The sequence below is a fragment of the Rhincodon typus genome, chromosome 3 (assembly GCF_021869965.1).
Source record: "Rhincodon typus isolate 14 chromosome 3, sRhiTyp1.1, whole genome shotgun sequence".
In the NCBI taxonomy this organism is placed as follows: Eukaryota; Metazoa; Chordata; class Chondrichthyes; order Orectolobiformes; family Rhincodontidae; genus Rhincodon; species Rhincodon typus.
This window is the reverse complement of record NC_063334.1, coordinates 104,906,622-104,927,734: the sequence shown is the minus strand read 5'-3', so window position 1 is coordinate 104,927,734 and position 21,113 is coordinate 104,906,622. Positions and strand designations below refer to the sequence as shown.

General features: G+C 42.8%; 1 protein-coding gene across 1 annotated transcript in view; it reads right to left on the bottom strand.

Moving 5' to 3' along the window:
* The window catches only part of LOC125481966 (ufm1-specific protease 2-like), a 73,796-nt gene that overhangs the window by 8,600 nt on the left and 44,083 nt on the right, over window positions 1–21,113 (bottom strand). Inside the window, exons 8-10 of the mRNA XM_048593928.1 lie at window positions 19,249–19,413; window positions 16,651–16,772; window positions 14,327–14,409 (exon numbers count right to left, since the gene is read on the bottom strand). Of these exons, the coding sequence (XP_048449885.1) occupies window positions 14,327–14,409; window positions 16,651–16,772; window positions 19,249–19,413 (370 nt within the window). The remainder of the gene's footprint in view (window positions 1–14,326; window positions 14,410–16,650; window positions 16,773–19,248; window positions 19,414–21,113) is intronic.

Below are 21,113 nucleotides of genomic sequence, written 5' to 3'. Positions count from 1 at the left end.
TAGAAAGCATTCTACCTAGATGCATAATGACTTGGTACAGCAACTGCTCTGCAGAACTGTGAGAAACTACAGAAGGTTGTGTGCACAGTCCAGATCATCACAGAAGCTAACTTCCCATCCATGGACTCCATTTACACTTCCTGTTGCTACGGGAAACCCGCCAATATCATCAAAGACCCCTTCCACTCTGATACGTAATATTCTCTTCCAACCTCTTCCATCAGGCAGAAGGTACAGAAGCTTGAACACACGCACTAACAGGTTCAAGAACAGCTTCCCTGTTGTTGTTAGCCTGCTGAATGGACCCCTCTGGTTTCAAATAATGTTGATCTTGCTTTGTGCACCTCCTACGCAGCTGTAACCTTGTATGTCTCGCTCTGTCTAAGCACCCTATGATCTGTAAGCCCTTATTTGCAATGATCTGCCTGTACCACTCACAAAACAAAACTTTTCATTGTACTAAGGTAGATGTGTTAACAAATCAAGTCAAAAATGAAATCAAATGGCCCTGATTACAAGACTGGCTGCTTTTCAGCGTTAAGCTCTTCAATGGCATTTCTGTAACCCATGAGTTAAATCAATTTGTTTCAGGCACATTGTCAGATCTAATTCTAGGGTGTAAGTGGGTTGAAACTTGGATTTAAACCCCTATAAGTTGTCCAGGCTTGCCTCCTGCACCTCATCCTCAGAGGCTAAATAACAGAACTGTTCTCAGAAAAAGAAACTTGCAAATGACGCATACTGGTCTGAACCATTTGTATAGTTTAAAACGAAGTTCCAGTAAGACCAATATGCACATTTTCAAGTATTTTTGATTTTTAAACAGGTAGAGAGGATATGAGAAATTATAGACCAGTTAGCCTGACATCAATTGTAAAGTAAATGTTAGAGTCCATTATAAAATATTTAATAGGAATGCACTTGGGAAAAAGTGACAGCACTGGACAAGTCAGCATGGATTCACAAAAGGAAAATCAGGCTTGACAAATTTACTGGAATTTTTCGAGGATTTAATGTGGAGAGTTAATAAGGGGAAGCCAATGGATGTGGTTTACTTGGACTTTCAGAAAGCTTTTGATAAGGTGCGACATCAGAGATTAGCGTATAAGCTAAAGTGCATGGAATTGGAATGATGAGTAGACATGAATAGGAAACTGGTTGGCCAACAGGAAACAAAGAGTGCAGCAGAGGATGACTGAGAGAGAGAGGCATCACTTTTGGCGCATACATTAGAGCCTGGAAGCAGTCACCTGCACTGAGGAACAGATTGTCATGGGCCTGGTAAAAAGAAGTACTTATGCCCCAAATATTACAACACTCTAGTGTTTCTCCCCTCCCTCCTCCTCTAACCAAATAAAAAGGTGGGGGCAGGGAAGAGAAATGTGCTGTTGAAAATTTGTTGGTAGCAGAGTGAGAAGTAAGGTTTTGGCTCAAGAGGCTTTGGTGAGCAGCAGCTCAGCAAAGAGTACAGTTAAACTCAGGTAGAGTCCTTTTAACTTTCCTCTATAGTCTTAAAGCAGTTGAGATGGTAGTTAGGGCAGTGGCATGCTACTCCTGCAGGATGAGGGAGCTCAAGGAGATTTCCATCGTCCCTGATGACTACACCTGTGGAATGTGCACTCAGCTGCAGCTCCTGGGAGACTGTGTTAGGGAGCTAGAGCTGGATGCATTCAGGATCACCTGAGATGCTGAGCACATCATAGATAAGAGTTTTAGTGAGGTGGTCGCACCTAAAGTGTAGGCAGAGAGTAGCTGGATGACCACCAGGAAAGGCAAAGGGAGTAGGTGGAGACTGTAGCAATCCCCTGTGGCCATTTCCTTTGAAAACAAGTGTACCATTTTGGATAGCAAGGTGTAGAGCTGGATGAACACAGCAGGCCAAGCAGCATCAGAGGAGCAGGAAGGCTGACGTTTCGGGCCTAGACCCTTCTTCAGAAAGATACTGTTCGGGGTGATGACCATTCAGGAGAAAGTAGCAGCAGCCACATCAGTGGCACAATGACTGATTCTGTGGGACAGTGGGGAGTGTAAAGGTAAACAGGACCTTAGAGATAGGAGACTCAATAGTTAGGGGGACAGACAGGAGATTCTGTGGCTGCAAACGGGAATCAGAATGGTATATTGCTTCCCGAGTGCCAAGGTCCAGGATGTCTTGGAGCGGCTGTAGAATGCTCTCAAGGAGGAGGGTGAGCAGCCAGAAGTCATTGTGCACATTGGCACAAATGACATAGGTAGAAATAGGGATGCGGTCTTGGGGAGTGAGTATAGTGAGCTAGGAAAAAGTTAAAAACCAGGACCTTGACAGTGGTGATCTCTGGATGACTTCCAGTGCCAAGTGCTAGTGAAGGTAAGAACAGGAGGAAATGGCAGATGAATGCATGGCTAAAGAATTGATGCAAGGGGCAGGGATTCAGATTCCTGGATCATTGGGATCTTTTCTGGGGCAGACGTGACCTGTTGGGAAGGGATGGGTTGCACCTGAAGGGGGTGGTGGCGGGATCGGGTTAGTGGGGGTGGGTAGGGTGGTGGAGGGGGGTGGGGGATCCAATATCCTAGCTGGCATATTTACTAGTGCTACAAGGGAGGATTTAAGCTAGATTGGCGGGGGTGGGGTGGGGGGCCGGGGTGCGAGGGGGATCCTCATCAGCAGGGAGGCAAGTGCGAGGCTGGCAGGAGATACAGCAATAAGAAAAAGCAAGCTGAAGAGATACGTTAGGCTGGAACAGGACAGGGATCAAGGAATGCCTGTTGGATTAAATTACATCTACTTCAATGCAAGAGGGCTGACAGGTAAGGCCGATGAACTCAGGGCGTGGAAAGGTACGTGGGGCTGGGATATTATAGCCATTACAGAAACGTGGCTAAGGGAGGGACAGGACTGGCAGCTTAATGTGCCAGGGTACATGTGCTTTAGGCGGACAGTGATGGAGGAAAGAGAGGAGGGGGAGTTGCATTTTGATTAAGGGGAGTATCACAACAGTAGTCAGGGATGAAATAATTCAGGGATCATCCAGTGAGGCTTTGTGGGTGGAGCTAAGAAATAAGCAGGGGATGGTGACATTATTGGAGTTGTGCTATAGGCCCCCAAATAGTTAACGGGAATTAGAGGAATAAATATGCAGGATGTTTGTGGAGACTTGCAGGAGAAATAGAATTGTCATAGTGGGGGATTTTAATTTTTCTAACATAGACTGGGATTGCCATAGTGTTAAGAACTTAGATGGGGTGGAATTTGTTAAATGTGTTCAGGAAAATTTCCTCAAGCAGTATGTAGAGTGTTCTACTTGGGAAGGGGCAGAACTTGACCTACTCTTGGGAAATAGGGCAGGACAGGTGACTGAGGTGACAGTGGGGGAGGACTTTGGGACCAGTGACCATTGTTCTATTAATTTTAAAATAGTTATGGAGAAGGACAAAACTGATCCACAGGTTCAAGCTCTAAATTGGGCCAAGGTGAATTTTGATGGAATTCGACAGGAGCTTGCAGGGTTTGATTGGAGTAGTTTATTTGCAGGCAAAGGAACCTCTGACAAGTGGGATACCTTTAAAAGTGTGATAGCTAGAGTTCAAGGTCTATGTTCAAGGTGAAGGGCAAGGTTGGCAAGAGTAGGGACCCTGGATGACAACAGGTATTGAGACTTTGACCAGAAAAAAGAAGGAGGCATAGCTCAGGAACAGGCAGCTAGGATCAAGGGAATCCCTGGAGGTTTTTAGGGGATACGGGAGCTTACTGAAGAAGGAAATCAGGAGGGCAAAAAGGGGGCATAAGCTAGCTTCGGCTGAGAAGATTAGGGTGAATCCAAAGAGATTCTTTAAGTATATTAAAGGAAAAAGAATAACTAGAGACAGAATAGGACACCTCAAGGACCAAAATGGACGTGTATATGTGAAACCCAGGAGATGGGTGAGGTCCTCAATGACTATTTCTCCATTGTGTTTACTGTGGAGAAAGACATGGAGACTTGGGAACTTAGGAAAGTTAGTGACGATATCTTGGGGACAGTCCATATCACAGTAGAGGAGGTGTTGGAAGTATTAGAATGTATGAAAGTGGATAAATCTCCTGGTCCTGATCAGATATATCCAAGAACGCTGCAAGAGGTTAGGGAAGAAATTGCAGGGCCCTGGCTGATATATTTGCATCATTGTTAGCCAGGGGTGAGGTCCCAGAGGACTGGAGGGTAGCGAATGTTGTGCCCTTATTCAAGAAGGGCTGCAAAGAAAAACCTGGGAATTATAGACCAGTAAGCTTAACATCTGTGGTAGGTAAGTTACTTGAGAAGATTCTGAGGGATAAGATATACATGCATTTAGAAAGACAGGGTTTGATTAGGAGTAGTCAGCATGGCTTCATGCGTGGGAGATCATGCCTCACAAATTTGTTCGAGTTCTTTGATGAAGTGACCAGGAAGGTTAATGAGAGCTGGGTGGTAAATGTAGTCTACATGGATTTCAGTAAGGCCTTTGATAAGGTTCCACATGGTAGGCTTCTCTGGAAGGTTAGATTGCATGGAATCCGGGGAGAACTGGCAAATTGGATGCACAATTGGCTTGATGCTAGGAAGCAGACAGTAATAATGGAAGGATGCTTGTTGGACTGGAGCCCTGTGTCTAATGGTGTGCCTCAGGTGTCAGTGCTGGGTCCATTGCTGTTTGTTATTTATATCAATGATTTGGATGAGAATGTACTAGGCATGGTTAGTAAGTTTGCAGATGACACTAAAATAGGCGGGTATTATGGACTGTGAGGAAGGTTATCAGAAATTGCAGCAGGATCTTGATCAGCTGGGGAAGTGGGCCAAGAAATGGCAAATGGAGTTTTACATGGAAAAGTGTGAGGTGTTGCATTTTGGAAAGTCAAACAAGGTAGAAGTTTCTTGGTAAATGGTAGAGCCTTAAGGAGTGTAGTGGAATAGAGGGACCTTGGAGTTCAGGCGCAAGGTTCTCTGAAAGTGGAGTCACAGGTAGACAGGGCAGTGAAGAAGGCTTTTGGCACCCTGACCTTCATCAGTCGGAGTATTGAGTACAGAAGTTGGGAAGTTATGTTGCAGTTGTACAGGACATTGGTGAAGCCGCACTTGGAGTATTGTGTTCAGTTTTGGTCATCTTGCTATAGAAAGGATATTATTGAACTGGAAAGAGTACTGAAGAAATGTACAAGGATGTAGCCAGGACTCAAGGGACTGAATTATAAGGATAGGTTGGACAAGCTAGGGCATTTTTATTTACAGTGTAGGAGACAGAGGGGGGATCTTATTGAAGTGTATAAGATCATGAAAGGTATGAATAGAGTGAATGCACTCAGTTTTTTTCCCAGGGTTGGGGAATCAAGGATTAGAAGGTGTCAGTTTAAGGTAGGAGGGGAAAGAATATGTCGGAATCTGAGGAGCAATTTATTTACATAGAGGGTGGTACGCATATGAAATGAGCTGCCAGTGGAAGTGGTTGAGGCAGGTACATTAACAACATTTAAAAGGCATTAGGATGAATATTTGGATAGGAAAGATTTAGAAGGATATGGGCCAAGTGCAGGGAATTGGTATTAGCGTGGATGGACATTTTGGTCAGCATGGACCCATTTGGGCTGAAGGGCTGTTTCCATGCTGTAGGACTCTATGAATCTATGAGTAGAAATGATTGACACTTTTTCCAAATCGCGGCCAGTGACTAGTTGGGACGGACAGGGATCGGTGCTTGGACTCCAGCTGTTCGCATTGATTTTGATGAGGTAACTAAATGTCATATCTTCAAGTTTACAAATGATACAAAGCTGAGTGGGGTTTGGGGATGATGGACTGTGAGGAAGGTAGTGTGTTTTGGACAAATGAGTGAGTAGGCAAATGCATGGCAGATGAAGCATAATGTGGATAATGTGAGGTAATCGACTTTGGTAGCAAAAACAGGCAGGCAGATTACTTTCTGAATAGTGATAGATTGGAAAGAGGGAGATGCAATGAAACTTGGGTGTCCTTGTGCACCCCCAGTTGCTGAAAGTAAGTCTGCAGGTGCAACAGGCAGTGAAGAAAGAAATGGTGTTTTGATTTTCACAGCAAGAGGCTTCAACTACAGAGAACAGGGATTGAAACATAGAAAATAGGTGCAGGAGTAGCGCATTTGGCCCTTTGAGCCAATACCATCATTCAATATGATCATGGCTGATCATGCAATCTCAGTATCCCATTCCTGCCCTTTCCCCATATCCCTTGATCCCTTTAGCCACAAGGGCCACATGCAGCTACCTCTTGAATTTACCTAATGTACTGGCCCTAACAGCTACCTAGGGGAGAGAATTCCATAGATTCACAACTCTATGAGTGAAGAAATTCTTCCTCATCTCAGTCCTCAATGGCTTACCGCTTATTCTTATACTGTGACGTCTAGTTTTGGAGTTCCCTTACGTCGGGAACATTCTTCTCACATCTAGCCTGTCCAGTCCCATCAGAGTTTTATATGTTTCTATGAGATCCCCCTCATTCTTCTAAATTCCAGCAAATACAAGCCCAACTGATCCAGGCTTTCTTCAAATCTCAGTTCTGCCATCCTGGGAATTAGTTTGACAAACATTTGCTGGACTCTCTCAATAGCAAGAATGTCCTTCCTCAGACTAGGAGACCTAAACAGCGCACAATACTCAAGGTGTGGCCTTACAAAGGCCCTGTATAACAGCAGCAAGACATCCTTACTCTGATACTGAAATCCTCTTGCTATGAAGGCCAGCATGCCATTAGCTTTCCTCACCACCTGCTGCACCTGCATATCAGCCTTCAGCATGTCACCCATGTCTCGTTGCACATCATCTTTTTCTAAACTGCCACAATTCAGATAATAATTTGCCTTCCTGTTTTTGTGACCAATGTGGATAACCTCACATTTATCCACATTATATTGCATTTGCGAAGTATTTGCCCACTCAGCCAGTCTGTCCAAATCACGCTCCAGTCTCTTAGCATCCTCCTCACAGCACACATTGCCATCCAGCTTAATGTCATCTGAAAATTTGGAGATATTGCGTTCACTTCCTTCGTCCAAATTGTTACTTTATATTGTGAACAACTGGGGTTCCAGCAATGAACCCTGCGGTACTCCACTCATCACTGCCTGCCACTCTGAAAAGGACCTGTTTATTCCAACTCTCTGCTTCTTGTCTGCCAAGTAGTCCTCTATTCATGTCAATACATTACCTCCGATACCATTAGCTTTAATTTTCCTTGTTAATTTCTTGCGTGGAACCTTGTAAAAAGCCTTTTGAAAGTTCAGATATACAACATCTACTGATTCACTATTGTCCACTCTACTGGTCATATCCTCAAAAAAATTCTGGAAGATTTGTCAAGCATGATTTCCCTTTAGTGAATCCATGCTGACTTGGATCGATCCTGTCACCACTTTTCAAATGCTCAGTTATTACATTCATAATAACTGATTCCAGCATTTTCCCCACCACTGATGTCAGGTTAACCGGCCTATAATTCCTCATTTTCTCTCTCCTTTCCTTTTTAAAGAGTGGGGTTACGTTACTTACCCTCCAGTCCATTGGAACTCTTCCTGAGTCGACAGAATGCTGGTAAATGATCAGCAATGCATCCACCATTTCTAGGGACACTTGCTTAAGTACTCTGGGGTGCAGTGCATGAAGCCCTGGGGACTTATCGCTTTTTAATCCCATCTATTTCCCCAATACCATTTCCTGACTAATAAGAATTTCCTTTATTTCCTCCTTCATGCTTGACCCTCTCTCCCCTAACAATTCCTGAAGGTTATTTGTGTCCTCCTTAGTGAAGACAGACCCAAAGTATTTGTTCAACGGTCTGCCATCTCTTTGTAGTCCATTATGAATTCACCTGATTCTAACTGCATTTGTCTTCACCAGTCTTTTTCTCTTCACATATCTACATAAGTTTTTGCAGTCAGTTTTTATGTTTTCTGCAAGCTTACTTTCATTCCAAATTAAACCGATTGTCCTCCTCTGCTGAATTTTAAATTTCTCCCAGTCCCCAGGTTTACTGCTTTTTCTGGCCATCTCTTTTTATGCCTTCTCTTTGGCTTTAACAGTATCCCTGATTTTCCTTGTTTACCCTGGTTGAGCCAAGTTCCCAGTTTTACTCTTATGCCAGACAGGCATGTACAACTGTTGAAGTTCATCCACATGTTCTTTAAATGTCTGCCATTGCCTACCCGCCGTCAACCCATTAAGTATCCTTGTCCAGTTTATCCCAGCCAATGCATGTCTCATACCATCAAAGTTAGTTTTCTCTAAGTTCAGGACCCTAGTTTCAGATTTAATTGTGTCACTCCCCACTTTAATGAAGAAATCTACCATATTTTGGTCACGCTTCCTCAAAGGATCTCACACCACAATGTTGCTAATTAATCCTGTCTCTTTACACAATACCCAGTCTAGGATGGCTTGCTGTATAGTTGGTTCCTTGACGTATTGGTCGAGGAAACCATCCCTTATACATTTCAGGAAAACCTCCTCCATCGCAGTGCGACCAGTTTGGTTGGTCTTGCTGCAGTGGCACAGGGCCTTGTTGAGACCACACATGGAGTATTGTGTGCAATTTGGTATGGTTATCTAAGGAAGGATGTTCTGGCTTTAGACAGAGTGCAACAAAATTTTACCAGACTGATAACTGGGATGGCAATACATATGAAGAGAGACTGGATCAGTTAGGACTATATCCATTGAAGTTGAGAAGAATGAGAGAGAATCTTATAACAACCTAAAAAATTCTAACTGGACTAGAAGAGTAAACACAGGAGGGATGTTCCTGATGACTGGGGAGTCCTGAACTAGGGTTTACAGTCTATGGATATGAGGTAGGCCATTTAGGTCTGAGATGAGCAGAATTTTCTTCACCCAGAGAGTTGTGAAAATATGGAATTCTCCGCCATAGAAAGCAGTTGAAGCAAAAACATTGAATGTGTTCAAGAAGGAAATGCTAATAGTTCTTAGGGCTAAAAGGACTAAAGGGTGTGGGCAGAATGCAGGAACAGATTACTGAGTTGGATGATCAGCCATGATCATATTGAATGGAAGAGCAGGCTCAAAGGGCTGAATTGCCTACTCCTGCTCTGATTTTCCATGTTTGTGGGGTTAACTAACTTTTCATCTCTGGGTTGGGTTTGATGAGACTTAATATTTGGGCTTGCTCATTAAGTTCACCGGGGGAAATTGCACATGCATTTCACCGGTATATCTTTTATGGCTTCCAGTGTGCATTTTAAGGTATATTACCTTTCGTTTCCCTTTTTATTATTGGAAATGGTTTTTCTCAAACCTGTCCCATGTCGCCTGGGAGACTACTGTCTTTTGTTGGCTTTACTCACTTGTGACTCTTCAACCATGTGAGGCAACACCGTACTTTCTGTTTGTCTTCTTGGAACTACCCTGGTCCTCATTTAAATTTGGACAAATGGTTTCTGCTAGCCATACTCCAGGTTCATTTCCTTCTTCATATGCCATTCTTGTCTTAGCATTTTTGCTTTCCCCTAGTTCTGCTTTGTCCATCGTAAATCCAACAAATTAATTCCTGGTCTTTTCTAACATTACCATCTCTAACCTAGACACCTTTCAACTCTGTTAGCTTTTATTGGCCTCTTAAACTCTCACTGCCTCTTTGAATTGTCCTTGCCTTTATCACTTTCTATTGGTTCTGTTAGTTTTCCCTACCTTCTTAGTCTCCCTGGCTTGCCCTGGACACTTTGGGGTTATTACCTTCCAACCTAACAAGTCATTTTCTAATAACTGGGCAAGCTCAGGATGGCGCCCACTATTATCAGCCCAGTAATGAGTTTGTTCTCCAAATAAATTTGCACTGGAGCAATATATACTCTCTGATGAGTCCTTTGACAAGCACCCTGGTATTCATTCTACTCTTGGGCATAAACTCAATTTTCAGGCACTAGCAAAGTCTGCAAAAAGCTGATCGCCTTCTCCAGCTCTGATAAAAAAACTAGGGGCATTTTCCCCTTAAATGCAAAATCCTAGTAGTCATACCATTTGTCAGCCACATTTGAACAAAGGTTCACAAATTTCACAGCCACAGACACTGGATTCGCTATAGCATCTCTGGCAATTCTCTTTGTGTCCCAGCAGTTTTCTGTCACAGCTTGCCATACTTAAAGCACACGAGGTGGTTTTCTCCTGGTTTCCCAACAACAAGATGGGCAGGTATTCTTAATGGGGAAATGTGTGAGGCATTTACTTTGGTTGGAAGAATAGAAAAACAGAATATTAAAGATGTGAAACATGTAAATTTTGATGTTCAGAGAGACGTGCCACATTCAGTTGTGAATGGCTGCGGATGAGTATACAAGACACTTGAGGAAGAACCTCCATAAATATTCCCATCTTCAATAATGGAGAGTCCCAACACTTCAGCACAAAAGATAAGGCTAAAACATTTGCACCAATCTTCAGCCAGAAGTGCTGAGTGGAAAATATATCCTGGCTTTCTGTGGTGAAACCCAGCATCAAAGATGCCAATCTTCAATAAATTTGATTCACTCAACATTACGTTAAGAAACAACTGAAGGCACTGGCTATTAGGGGCGGCACAGCGGCTAAGTGATAATCGCAGTTGCATCACAGCCAGGGACCTGAGTTCGATTCCACCCTCAGGTGACTGTCTGTATGGAGTTTGTACATTTTCCCTGTGTCTGTGTGGGTTTCCTCCAGATGCTCCAGTTTCCTCCCACATGCCAAAGACGTATGAGTTAGGTGGTTTGGCAAAACTAAATTGCCCGTAGTGTCCAGGTTAGATGGATTAGCCATCAGGAATGCAGAGTTATGGGGATAGGGTAGGGGGTGGGTCTGGATGGGATGCTCTTTGGAGGGTCGGTGTGTACTTGATGGGCTGAATGACCTGATTCCATGTAGGGATTCTATGATTCTATATTAAAAACGCTGTAGGCCCTGATCACATTCTGTCAATAGTACTCAAGACTTGTTCAGTCTGTTCTGTAACAGCTGCACACTGGCATCTATCCAAAAATGTAGAAAATTTCCCAGGTGTTTCCTGGTTGGGACTAAAAGCAGGTCAAATCTGATCCAGGCAACTACTGACCCATTAGTCTCCTTTTGATCATTAGTAAAGTGATAAAAGGAAGTGAAAATAAGCAGTTCACAGCTTGGTGACTGGTCAGCTGCAGATAGAAGCTAAAGACCTTTCTCTCAATATTGGGACTGTTTAAAGTTGTAGCTGATATCGTCTTCTGTGGAGACGTTGCAGTGAAACTTTCTCGAATAACTTTTCTAGCCTAGTTCTTTTTGATGTGATAATGTAATTTGTTTAGACTGTCTTATTCAAGTCAATTTTTTCTTTCGACAATGTTGATTTTTAAATGCCCAAATGGGGCATAATTTTCTCATACTTGGTTTAGTGAGAGTAATGATAAGTATAATGACAGAATAAGGCCAGAATGCAAAATATCAGATTCTTGATGTTGACTTTTTCCCCTATTTTTCCACAGAAGCCTTAAATAGTGACTTTAGAATCTTACCCTTGAGTGGCAACTACCTTATTTATATGCATTTGCAAGTTGTTAAAGGCACACTATTTATATCCTACTTCCAATTATCCTCTGCTCCGGCAAGAAACTAGTTGGCACAAATTTCTGATGATAAAACAAGAGTAGGAACCTTGTACTGCAGCTTACCGAATGCCTGTCTCTGCCAGCTTGCATTGAACTGTTTGTTCTGCACAATGTCCCTACATTGTCTATGACCACCATCTCCTTGACTCTTCATCCATGCAAGTTGGCATAAACAAACCAGCAGCATCACCACGTCATAATGTCTGCTTTTGGACCGACTCAGCCTTCGACAATTCAGAAACATCGGAGCAGAAGTAGACCATTCAGTCACTTGATTTACATTAAGTCGGAGCTAATGGACACCTACAGTGTGCATGCTTTTGCTAGGTTGAAAGAGCCCAGACCTGCTGAGAATCTTCAACCCAGATGCAGGCTCACCCTCTTCAGATCTTACTGCTGCAGGCCTTGGGCTCTGTTTTGAGGAGAGGTTGAGGGGCCAGGCACTTCTGGAATGTCCTGTGAGGAAGTTTCTGAGTGCTTGTGTATCTCATCACCTCCCTGTGGGTGCCTACTGGCACCATCCTGTATCCCTGAGTGGAATGGACAGCAGGAGTGAGGTCAATGTCCTTCGTACCTCACTCGGTTTGGTTGCTGAGCACTCATGATAAGGCAATGGAGTGCAGGTGCATGAGCATATCAGACAGACAGTGTTCTGCTAGATCTGGGTTTCAATTATTCAAATCTGACTACCTGAGAATCAATCACATCATTGTTGGCAGGCCTTTGTCATCACTATTTGTCCACTAGATCTTGACCAATAAACTTATTGTTGCCAACCAAACCTACATCTGTAAACAACTCTCTGGCTCCAGTTCATTAGCAAACATTGATGTAATCCACAGTAATGAAAACAGTATTCACAATGAATATCAAATTGCTTACTTATGCATGCAACAAACTTTAGTTTTTAAAATAATTGTTTCTCATTTCATTCCATGATTTTAAAAAGCCCAAAAATATAAAGACACATTATTCACAAGGCAGCCAGAACCAGCACTATATTTAGAATGTTGCTGGATCAATTGCCTCTGGATAATATGCCTGACATTTGTTGTGGATAAATCACCACAAGATACTTTTAATTCAGCTACTTATTCAGAAAGCTCATAAATAATTGAGTACTGAAACAATGATTTAAACTTTACTGCACGTAGCAGCCAAAATAAGACCCCACAAGTAAGCAAGTTAACAACTCAACTTGACTATTGCTCGATTAATGGTGGAACTTAGCTATAATCCCACCAACTGTGTCTGTCTCTGGAAGTGTCCGGGGTTCCATCCTTGTGCAGTGCTATTCTTCGAAATTCTGCTACTGAGTTGTTCTGGTGTTGGATTCTTAAACAAATCTCACTTTCAAGTTTGTGGTGTGATGTTATTGATAATTCAATAGATTATTTCATCCCCAGCATTGATTACATTTCTGTAGATATCAAGTCTGAAGCTTGCCTTCTTATCAGAAGTAGCTCCCCTGTTCCTTGTTAAATGTGGCTTTAACACTGTTTAAAACACAGCTTTTCCTGCAATTAACCTCCTTTACCTCAGGACATTATTTCTGCAGTCTTGATTGCCCATTTGTCTCGAAGCAGCAGATTATCAAGCAATGTTATCTCCTTTCTCCCAGGAAACAGCATGATTATGTTGTTTCAACTCCTTTTTTCCAGGGATGGTTAATGAGCCTCTTGCTCTTGATTCCTTTACAACAGCATCTCCTCGTCCCTTTCATCTTGAGAAACAGTTTATTCCAGAGAGAGTAATTGCTGATTCTTTCAATCCATTAAGTTATTAAAGTTGTGAAGTTTACATTGTCACATGCCCTTGTGTCTGTCTGCTCATTTTGACCTAGTAATTAATGGCTGAGAACAGGGTTCCATCTTCTTCTTGGGATCAGCAGTCCTTTAAGTGCCAGAGAGCCAGGCCATTTCTCTCATGACCAGCTGGGGAGGTGCGTCAGTGATGTACCCATTGCATTGTGTACCCAAGACTAACTTAGAAAGAGTACCCATCCAGGTGAAACTTTGCTGGTGCTGCTAGTGCCACTGTAAGAGAAGGGAGGGAATTAGTTGGAGAAGATGAGTAAAAGCTTCTTGAGATTAGGAATGAGTTGGCTGGTGTTAATGGGAGAGCAGCACAGCACATTGAAACTCACTTGTTGATTGCCTATTGGTGTCACCTCATCTCCACATGAGTGGATGTTCTCTTCTTATGTCAAATCCAGAATTTTCTCCTTGTTGAACGTGACGAGCCTGATATCTGCCAGTCCTCCCCCAGTCCTGGATCTCTCGGCCTGGGTGTGGGCCAGCTTTTTGTGCAGTAAGACAAAGCGAGGGATTGTGTGCGATGAAAGTGGATGAAAGAGCACTTAGTGGTGATGCAGGAAAGTTGGTGAGATATTACCAGTGAGTGAGTAGGTAACAGAGGGCAAGAAGGGTTAGTAATTTTGGAGGATGAGGTGAGTGAGAGTCCTTACTGGGACATGATGCATGCAGAACTGAAGACTTTAATCCATGGGCACTGGTGAGATCTGATCACCTTGCTTGCATAATTATTGAAGCGAAAAGCAGAAGGTTGCATGGGAAAATTTACTGTGGGCAATCACTGACTGGGCACCATGAAATTTACATGTCATCATACTTCAATGAAAATGGCTTTCTTTCCAGCCCATGAGACTAATATTAACGTGTAACATTAGCATGGCTTTAATGACAAAATAATGAAATCACAAACTTACACATCACAGTCTTCCAAATCACAACTGGAGTTCCTTGTTCTTGGAAATGAGTGCTAAGATCCATTGGTTCCTCAGGCTTTGCCCTGTTAAAATTAAAGCATTTAATTTCCTTTCTAAATCCTTGTTGGTTTTGGGCAAGACAGCAGCACTCGTGAGGAAGGGAGTGATAGATCTGGGTCTGTGAGTAGGGAGATCGGAGATATGCCTGCTGGGACGGACAGAAGGGAATACAGACCACACTTAGCTAAGGCCAAAGGCACTCCTGCTTAAATTAGTTCCCAAAGGCTCCTACCTTTTTGAGGCAGCAACTCCAATCTCCCTTTTATTGCTGGATTTCATGAGCCCTAGAAAAACAAACCTGACCATGACTGTTAAATGTAAATTAACCTTCCAGTTAACTAGGGAACCTATTTGAGTGGTTTAGCGACAGTAGCACCAGTATAAAACAACTGACAGGCTGATATGGGGCATTTAGGGGACTCATATATTATTAAAAATATTTAACTCTTCAATCCTCTCCCACACTTGGTGGAGAGGTTAATACTGAATCAATGTAGTTTCATGTATACCAGTATGTTGGATCATATTTCTCTACTAGTTGTAAGAAATTACTACATAATTGTCTGAAGAAAAATGTCAAAAGGAATTTAGTGGATATTATTGAAATAGCTCCCAATCTCTTTTGAAGAAAGTTTCCTGGATTAATAAACACAGGGCAGCATAGGTGTGTTATTATTGTCAAGGTCAGAGCTGGAGCACCCGGTGGCCTTTAGAGCTAAAGGGTGGAGTTTAATGTCAGTTGTGGGGGAAGGATAGGAGGTGGGGAAGTTCTTGATTATCACCTGAAGAGCTGGCAAGATCCCCACATCACATGTTTTTTACGAATTAAGCACCTAACTGGACAATGGAGGGCCTCCCTTGGATCAGGATTCATGAATTAGATGATATCCCTTATATTAAAGAATGCCTTTCCTTGGAGAGTCCAAGGAATCAAATGGAAGTGATGGAGAGACGATACTTTGGTACAGCAAAACAAGATATACTATAAGCTAGACACAGTTGCAGAAGCTTCAGTTCTTTCTGATGCTGAACTCTGGTTAGACAGACATTCCCTTCAGCTATCATGCAGTTGGCCCCATGGAAACACTGTCCCAGGAAATACCTGCAATCAATTTGGAGCCTGCAAGATTGTCCCTGTGGGATGCTGGGAAATAAAGTTGGAAGGAGATTGCCTCTTTTCCAAGCTTTCCAGTGGGAACTAGAGACCCTGCAATTCTATCCAATTGTCCAACTCTGGCCCACTCACCTTCGTCTTGACCAGCCTGCTTCCCACCCCCTTCACTCGTGCCAACCAGCCTGGTCTGTTAAGATCCAAGATTATGGAATGCATGGTTTCTTTTCTGCCCAGGCTTCCTACAATATCAGCAGTGGCTCTGTTCTTGGTGATGCTGCCAGTACTCCAAAGGGCAGCAGTTCCATGAGGTAGGACTTCATCCTGGAGTGGGATGATAGTCTTATCACAAAACATTAAAGACCAGTCAGGCAAAAAAAAATTAAAATGGGCTGAACCATGCCGTGGAGGTGAGCTTGCCTCAACATTTAAGGTGGGATGTGAGGAACCTGCCCTCAGTGAATAATCCAACCTTCAATGTCCAATAGCACAACAGGAAAACCTTCATCACTCAGACTGCAGTAGTTCAAGAAAGCTCAATACTACCATCTCAAGGGCAATCTGTGTGATTTATAAAAGCTAGCCTTGGTGGCAACACCCAGATCCCAAAAACAAAGTAAAAGACAAGGTTAAAGGAATGGAATCTAATGAGATGTATTCAAAATATCTATAAGGTTTTGAGAGGGTAAAAATATAAGTTTATTTCCAGGAGTTAGTATTTGATAGGACTGGATATAATCTCTGTAAGAACAAAATGGAAGGTAAGAAAACATTCTCATAGAGGATTATTAGAACATTGCTTCATCACAAGTGGTGTTCCATACAGAGACTGCAAATAGACAAGTATTCACAAAGGGAGATTATAATCAGAAATGTGAAGAAAGATAGAGAAATTGGATTAAAGAAGATAGCTAGCATTGGTGGAAATTCTCAAATAGTCTTTTGTACTGAAACTTCCATGATTTTGCAAAATAAAACTAAATTAAATTGAAATAAAACTAAAATGAAGGGGTATTAAGGTGGAACTTAAATCCTTTCTATTTGGTTTAGCATACATATGTATTCACAACAATCTTCATTTACACCCTGGCTTATAATGAAAAACAGACCAAAATATAATTAATGATGATTATATTACTTCTGTTTTTCTTACCGTGCTTCAGTGCTGGAGCATAAAATATTGAAAAAATTTAAAAATGGTATCATCTCTTCAGGTGCAAGCCATTCATTTGCTATCACAATAGGGACAAATTCTTCATCCATTTTTATCAACATCTGAAATTGCAAAAGGAAACCAACTTATATCATGGAAATTCTTGAGCTAAAATTTAGCTGAAAACATGTATAGTGCTTTCATGATTTGAATTTTATTCATTCTTTAGGAAAGTATTTAGAAGCTGGATAAAGAAACAAAGCAAAACATTGATCTGATTCTTTCAATTTACAGATCAGAAGAGTCAAACTTAAATGATGTGGAGGAGCCAGTGTTGGACTGGGGTGAACAAGATCAGAAGTCAGACAACACCAGTATATAGTCCAATAGGTCTATTTGAAATCACAAACTTTTGGAGCGTTGCCGCATTGTCAGGTGGAGTCTTTATCTGATGAAGGGGCAGCTCTTTGAAAGCTTGTGATTTCAAATAAACCTGTTGGACTATAACCTGGTGTCGTCTGACTTCTGACCTTAATTTAAATGGTGGACCTGATCTGTCACCTTGGCATTTGGTGTGGACCACTTTCAAGAAAAAAAGCTTTTCCTTACTTTATGCAAAAAAAACTGGGGCACTTTTTGACAATTTCTGGATATGTGGATCTATTTCTAATATGCACTACCAGTGTTACTACTAACATAGTACTCTTCACTGCCTGTAAGCATCCCCAGTGGCCACCTGAAATAAGTAGTGGATCATTTTAAATGTGCAAAGCAGTATCATACAACTAATTTAAGATCCTTCTATAAAATGCGCAAGAAACTAGGTAGGATTTGTAGCATACAAGTTTCTCTTGCTCTACAGCAGTACTAGAGGCCATTACAGAAATGATAGAAAAACATTTTAATTGATTCCCCTCCCATACAGGATGGTGATGGAGAATGGGCTCCTCCTAACACCAGCTCCACTGAGTGTATTCTCCTTCCTTGCATCTTGTCCATGTACTTGGAGCTTGTAATGGTCCCTGAGTGCATTGAGAATTGTCAGGCACCAATTTGCACATGGACAGAATATCTATCTTCTTTCACTGTCACTGGGTCAACATATTAGTAAAGTTAGGTCACATGGGATTCAGGGTGAGCCTGCCAATTGGCTTAATGGCAGGAGACAGAGAGTAATGGTGGAGGGTTGTTTTTCAGACTGGAGGCCTGTGACCAGCGGTGTTCCACAGGGATCAGTTCTGGGTCCTCTGTTTGTCATTTATATAAATCATTTGGATGAGAATATAGAAGGCATGGTTGGTAAGTTTGCAGACGACACCAAAATTAGTGGCATAGTAGACAGTGAAGAAGGTTTTCCAAAATTACGAAGGGATCTTGATCAAATGGGTCAATGGGCTGACAAATGGCAGATGGAGTTCAATCTGGATAAATGCGAGGTTTTGCATTTTGGTACAACAGACAGGGGAAGGGCTTATACATTTAGTGGTAGGGCCTTGGGTTGTGTTGTAGAACAGAGGGATCTAGGGGTGCAAGTACATAATTCTTTGAAGTTTGCATCACTTATAGACAGGGTGGTTAAAAGGGCATTTGGCATGCTTGCCTTTATTGCTCAGTCCTTTGAGTAAAGGAGTTGGGAAGTCATGTTGAGGACATTGGTGAGGTCTCTTTTGGAATACTATGCCCAGTTCTGGTTATCCAGTTATACGAGGGATATTATTAAATCTGAGAGCGTTCAGAAGAGATTTTACAGGATGTTCCTGAGTATGGAAGGTTTGAGTGAAAAAGAAAGACTGGGACTTATTTCAGTGGAGTGATGTTGAAAGGTGACCTAATAGAAGCTAATAGAGTAATGAGTTATGGATAGAGTTAATGGTAGTTGTCTTTTCTTTAGGATGAGTGATTTCAAGACTGGGGGCACATTTTTAAGGTGAGAGGAGAGAGATTTAAAAAAGACATGAGAGGCAAATTTTTTACACAGAGGGTGGTTCGTGTGTGGACTGAACTTCCTGATGAAGTGGTGGATGTGGATACAATTACAACATTTAAACGACATTTGGATAGGTACATGAATAGGAAAGGTTTGGAGGGATGTGGGCCAGGACCAGGCAGGCGGGACTAGTTTAGTTTGGGATTGTGTTCAGCATGGACCAGTTGGACTGAAGAATCTGTTTCCATGCTGTATGACTCTATGACTCTATAACAGCATTTTTGGGTTTACTTGCACCAAATGCACTACAGTGGTTTAAGAAGGCAGCTCACCACCACCTTCTCATTACGGGTGCGCAATAAATGCTAACCGAGCCAATGATATGCACATTCCATGAACAACTAAAAACTATACAAAATCACTTTTTAATCAATTAAATTTATGTTTTACCAGGATCCTGATAATAAGCCTAGACAAAAATGTAAAAGAAAAGTAGAAACTCAATTAACATTTTGAGTTGAGTGACCTTTCTTCAGATCTGGTTAACTCTGTTTTCTCTCCACAGAACTGTCAGATGTTCTGAGTTTCTCCAGCAATTTCTGTTTTAGTTTCAGATTTACAGTAACTGCAATTCTTTGTTTCATTTTAGTATTAAAAAATGTTTATCTTACTTCCCGAATCTCTTTAACTGTGGGTACAGGTTTGTCAATGTATCCCTGAAACTTGAACCAGGAGATGACAACTTGCAAACAGCGGTATAGTGCACCCCATTTTTTGTCTTTTTCATTGTCCTGCAAGCAGTGATGAAAGGTATATGATCCGTGCACTAGAGAAACCTGTTCCAAAATAAATGAAACACAATATTTATAAGCTTAAAAGGTCGTATAATTAAGGCAAAATACAACATTCCCCCCACCCTGTAGTCTACTTAAATAATATAAACATGCTTGTAATAACAAATAGCTCTGTAAATGTGATTATTTTGCTTCCCATTAGCAGTATATAGTAATGTAATTTTAGATGTATTTGGTGTAAAATGTTAGTGCTAAATAGGTAAATAGTCAATTTACATGATCAGTGATATAAGAGACCACATGACAATAGAATCTTGGGGACACTTCTGCAGTGTGGCATGGACTGTTTATCTGCTGTGTATCTGTCAGAGAAACTTCCCTTTGCTGTGCTTTCCACAGCCCGTGGGAGAACCGTCAAAGAATACTAATGTTTCTGTTTAAGCCAGTTCTACAGGCACTCAGGCAAAACTCTTGTAAAATCAATTATGATGGACTGGAGACAACAAGGTGCAGAGCTGGATGAACACAGCAGGCCAAGCAGCATCATAGGAGCAGGAAGGCTGATGTTTCGGGCCGAGACCCTTCATCAGAAATGGGGGAGAGGAAGGGGGTTCTGAAATAAATAGGGAGAGAGGGGGAGGCGGATAGAAGATGGATAGAGGAGAAGATAGGTGGAGAGGAAACAGACAGGTCGAAGAGGCGGGGATGGAGCCAGTAAAGGTGAGTGTAGGTGGGGAGTTAGGGAGGGGATAGGTCAGTCCAGGGAGGATGGACTGGTCAAGAGGGCGGGATGAGGTTAGTCGGTAGGAGATGGGAGTGCGGCTTGAGGTGGGAGGAGGGCATAGATGGGAGGAAGAACAGGTTAGGGAGGCGGGGACGAGCTGGACTGGTTTTGGGATGCGGTAGGGGGAGGGGAGATTTTGAAGCTTGTGAAATCCACATTGATACCATTGGGCTGCAGGGTTCCCAAGTGGAATATGAGTTGCTGTTCCTGCAACCTTCGGGTGGCATCGTTGTGGCACTGCAGGAGGCCCAGGATGGACATGTTGTCTGAGGAATGGGAGAGGGAGTTGAAATGGTTCGCGACTGGGAGGTGCAGTTGTTTATTGCGAACCGAGCGTAGGAGTTCTGCAAAGCGGTCCCCAAGCCTCCGCTTGGTTTCCCCGATGTAGAGGAGGCCACACCGGGCACAACGGATGCACATTGGCAGATGTGCAGGTGAACATCTGCTTGATGTGGAAAGTCTTCTTGGGGCCTGGGATGGAGGTGAGGGAGGAGGTATGGGGGCAGGTGTAGCACTTCCTGCGGTTGCAGGGAAAAGTGCCGGGTGTGGTGGGGCTGGAGGGGAGTGTGGAGTGGACAAGGGAGTCACGGAGAGAGTGGTCCCTCCGGAAAGCAGATAAGGGTGGGGAGGGAAAAATGTCTTTGGTGGTGGGGTCGGATTGCAGATGGCGGAAGTGTCGGAGGATGATGCGTTGGATCCGGAGGTTGGTGGGGTGCTACGTGAGGACAAGGGGGATTCTTTTTTGGTTGTTATTGCGGGGACGGGGTGTGAGGGATGAGTTGCGGGAAATGTGGGAGACACGGTGGAGGGCGTTCTCGACCACTGAGGGGGGGGAAGTTGCGGGTCCTTGAAAAACGAGGACATCTGAGATGTACGGGAGTGGAATGCCTCATCCTGGGAGCAGATGCGGCGGAGGCGAAGGAATTGGGAATAGGGGATGGCATTTTTGCAGGAAGGT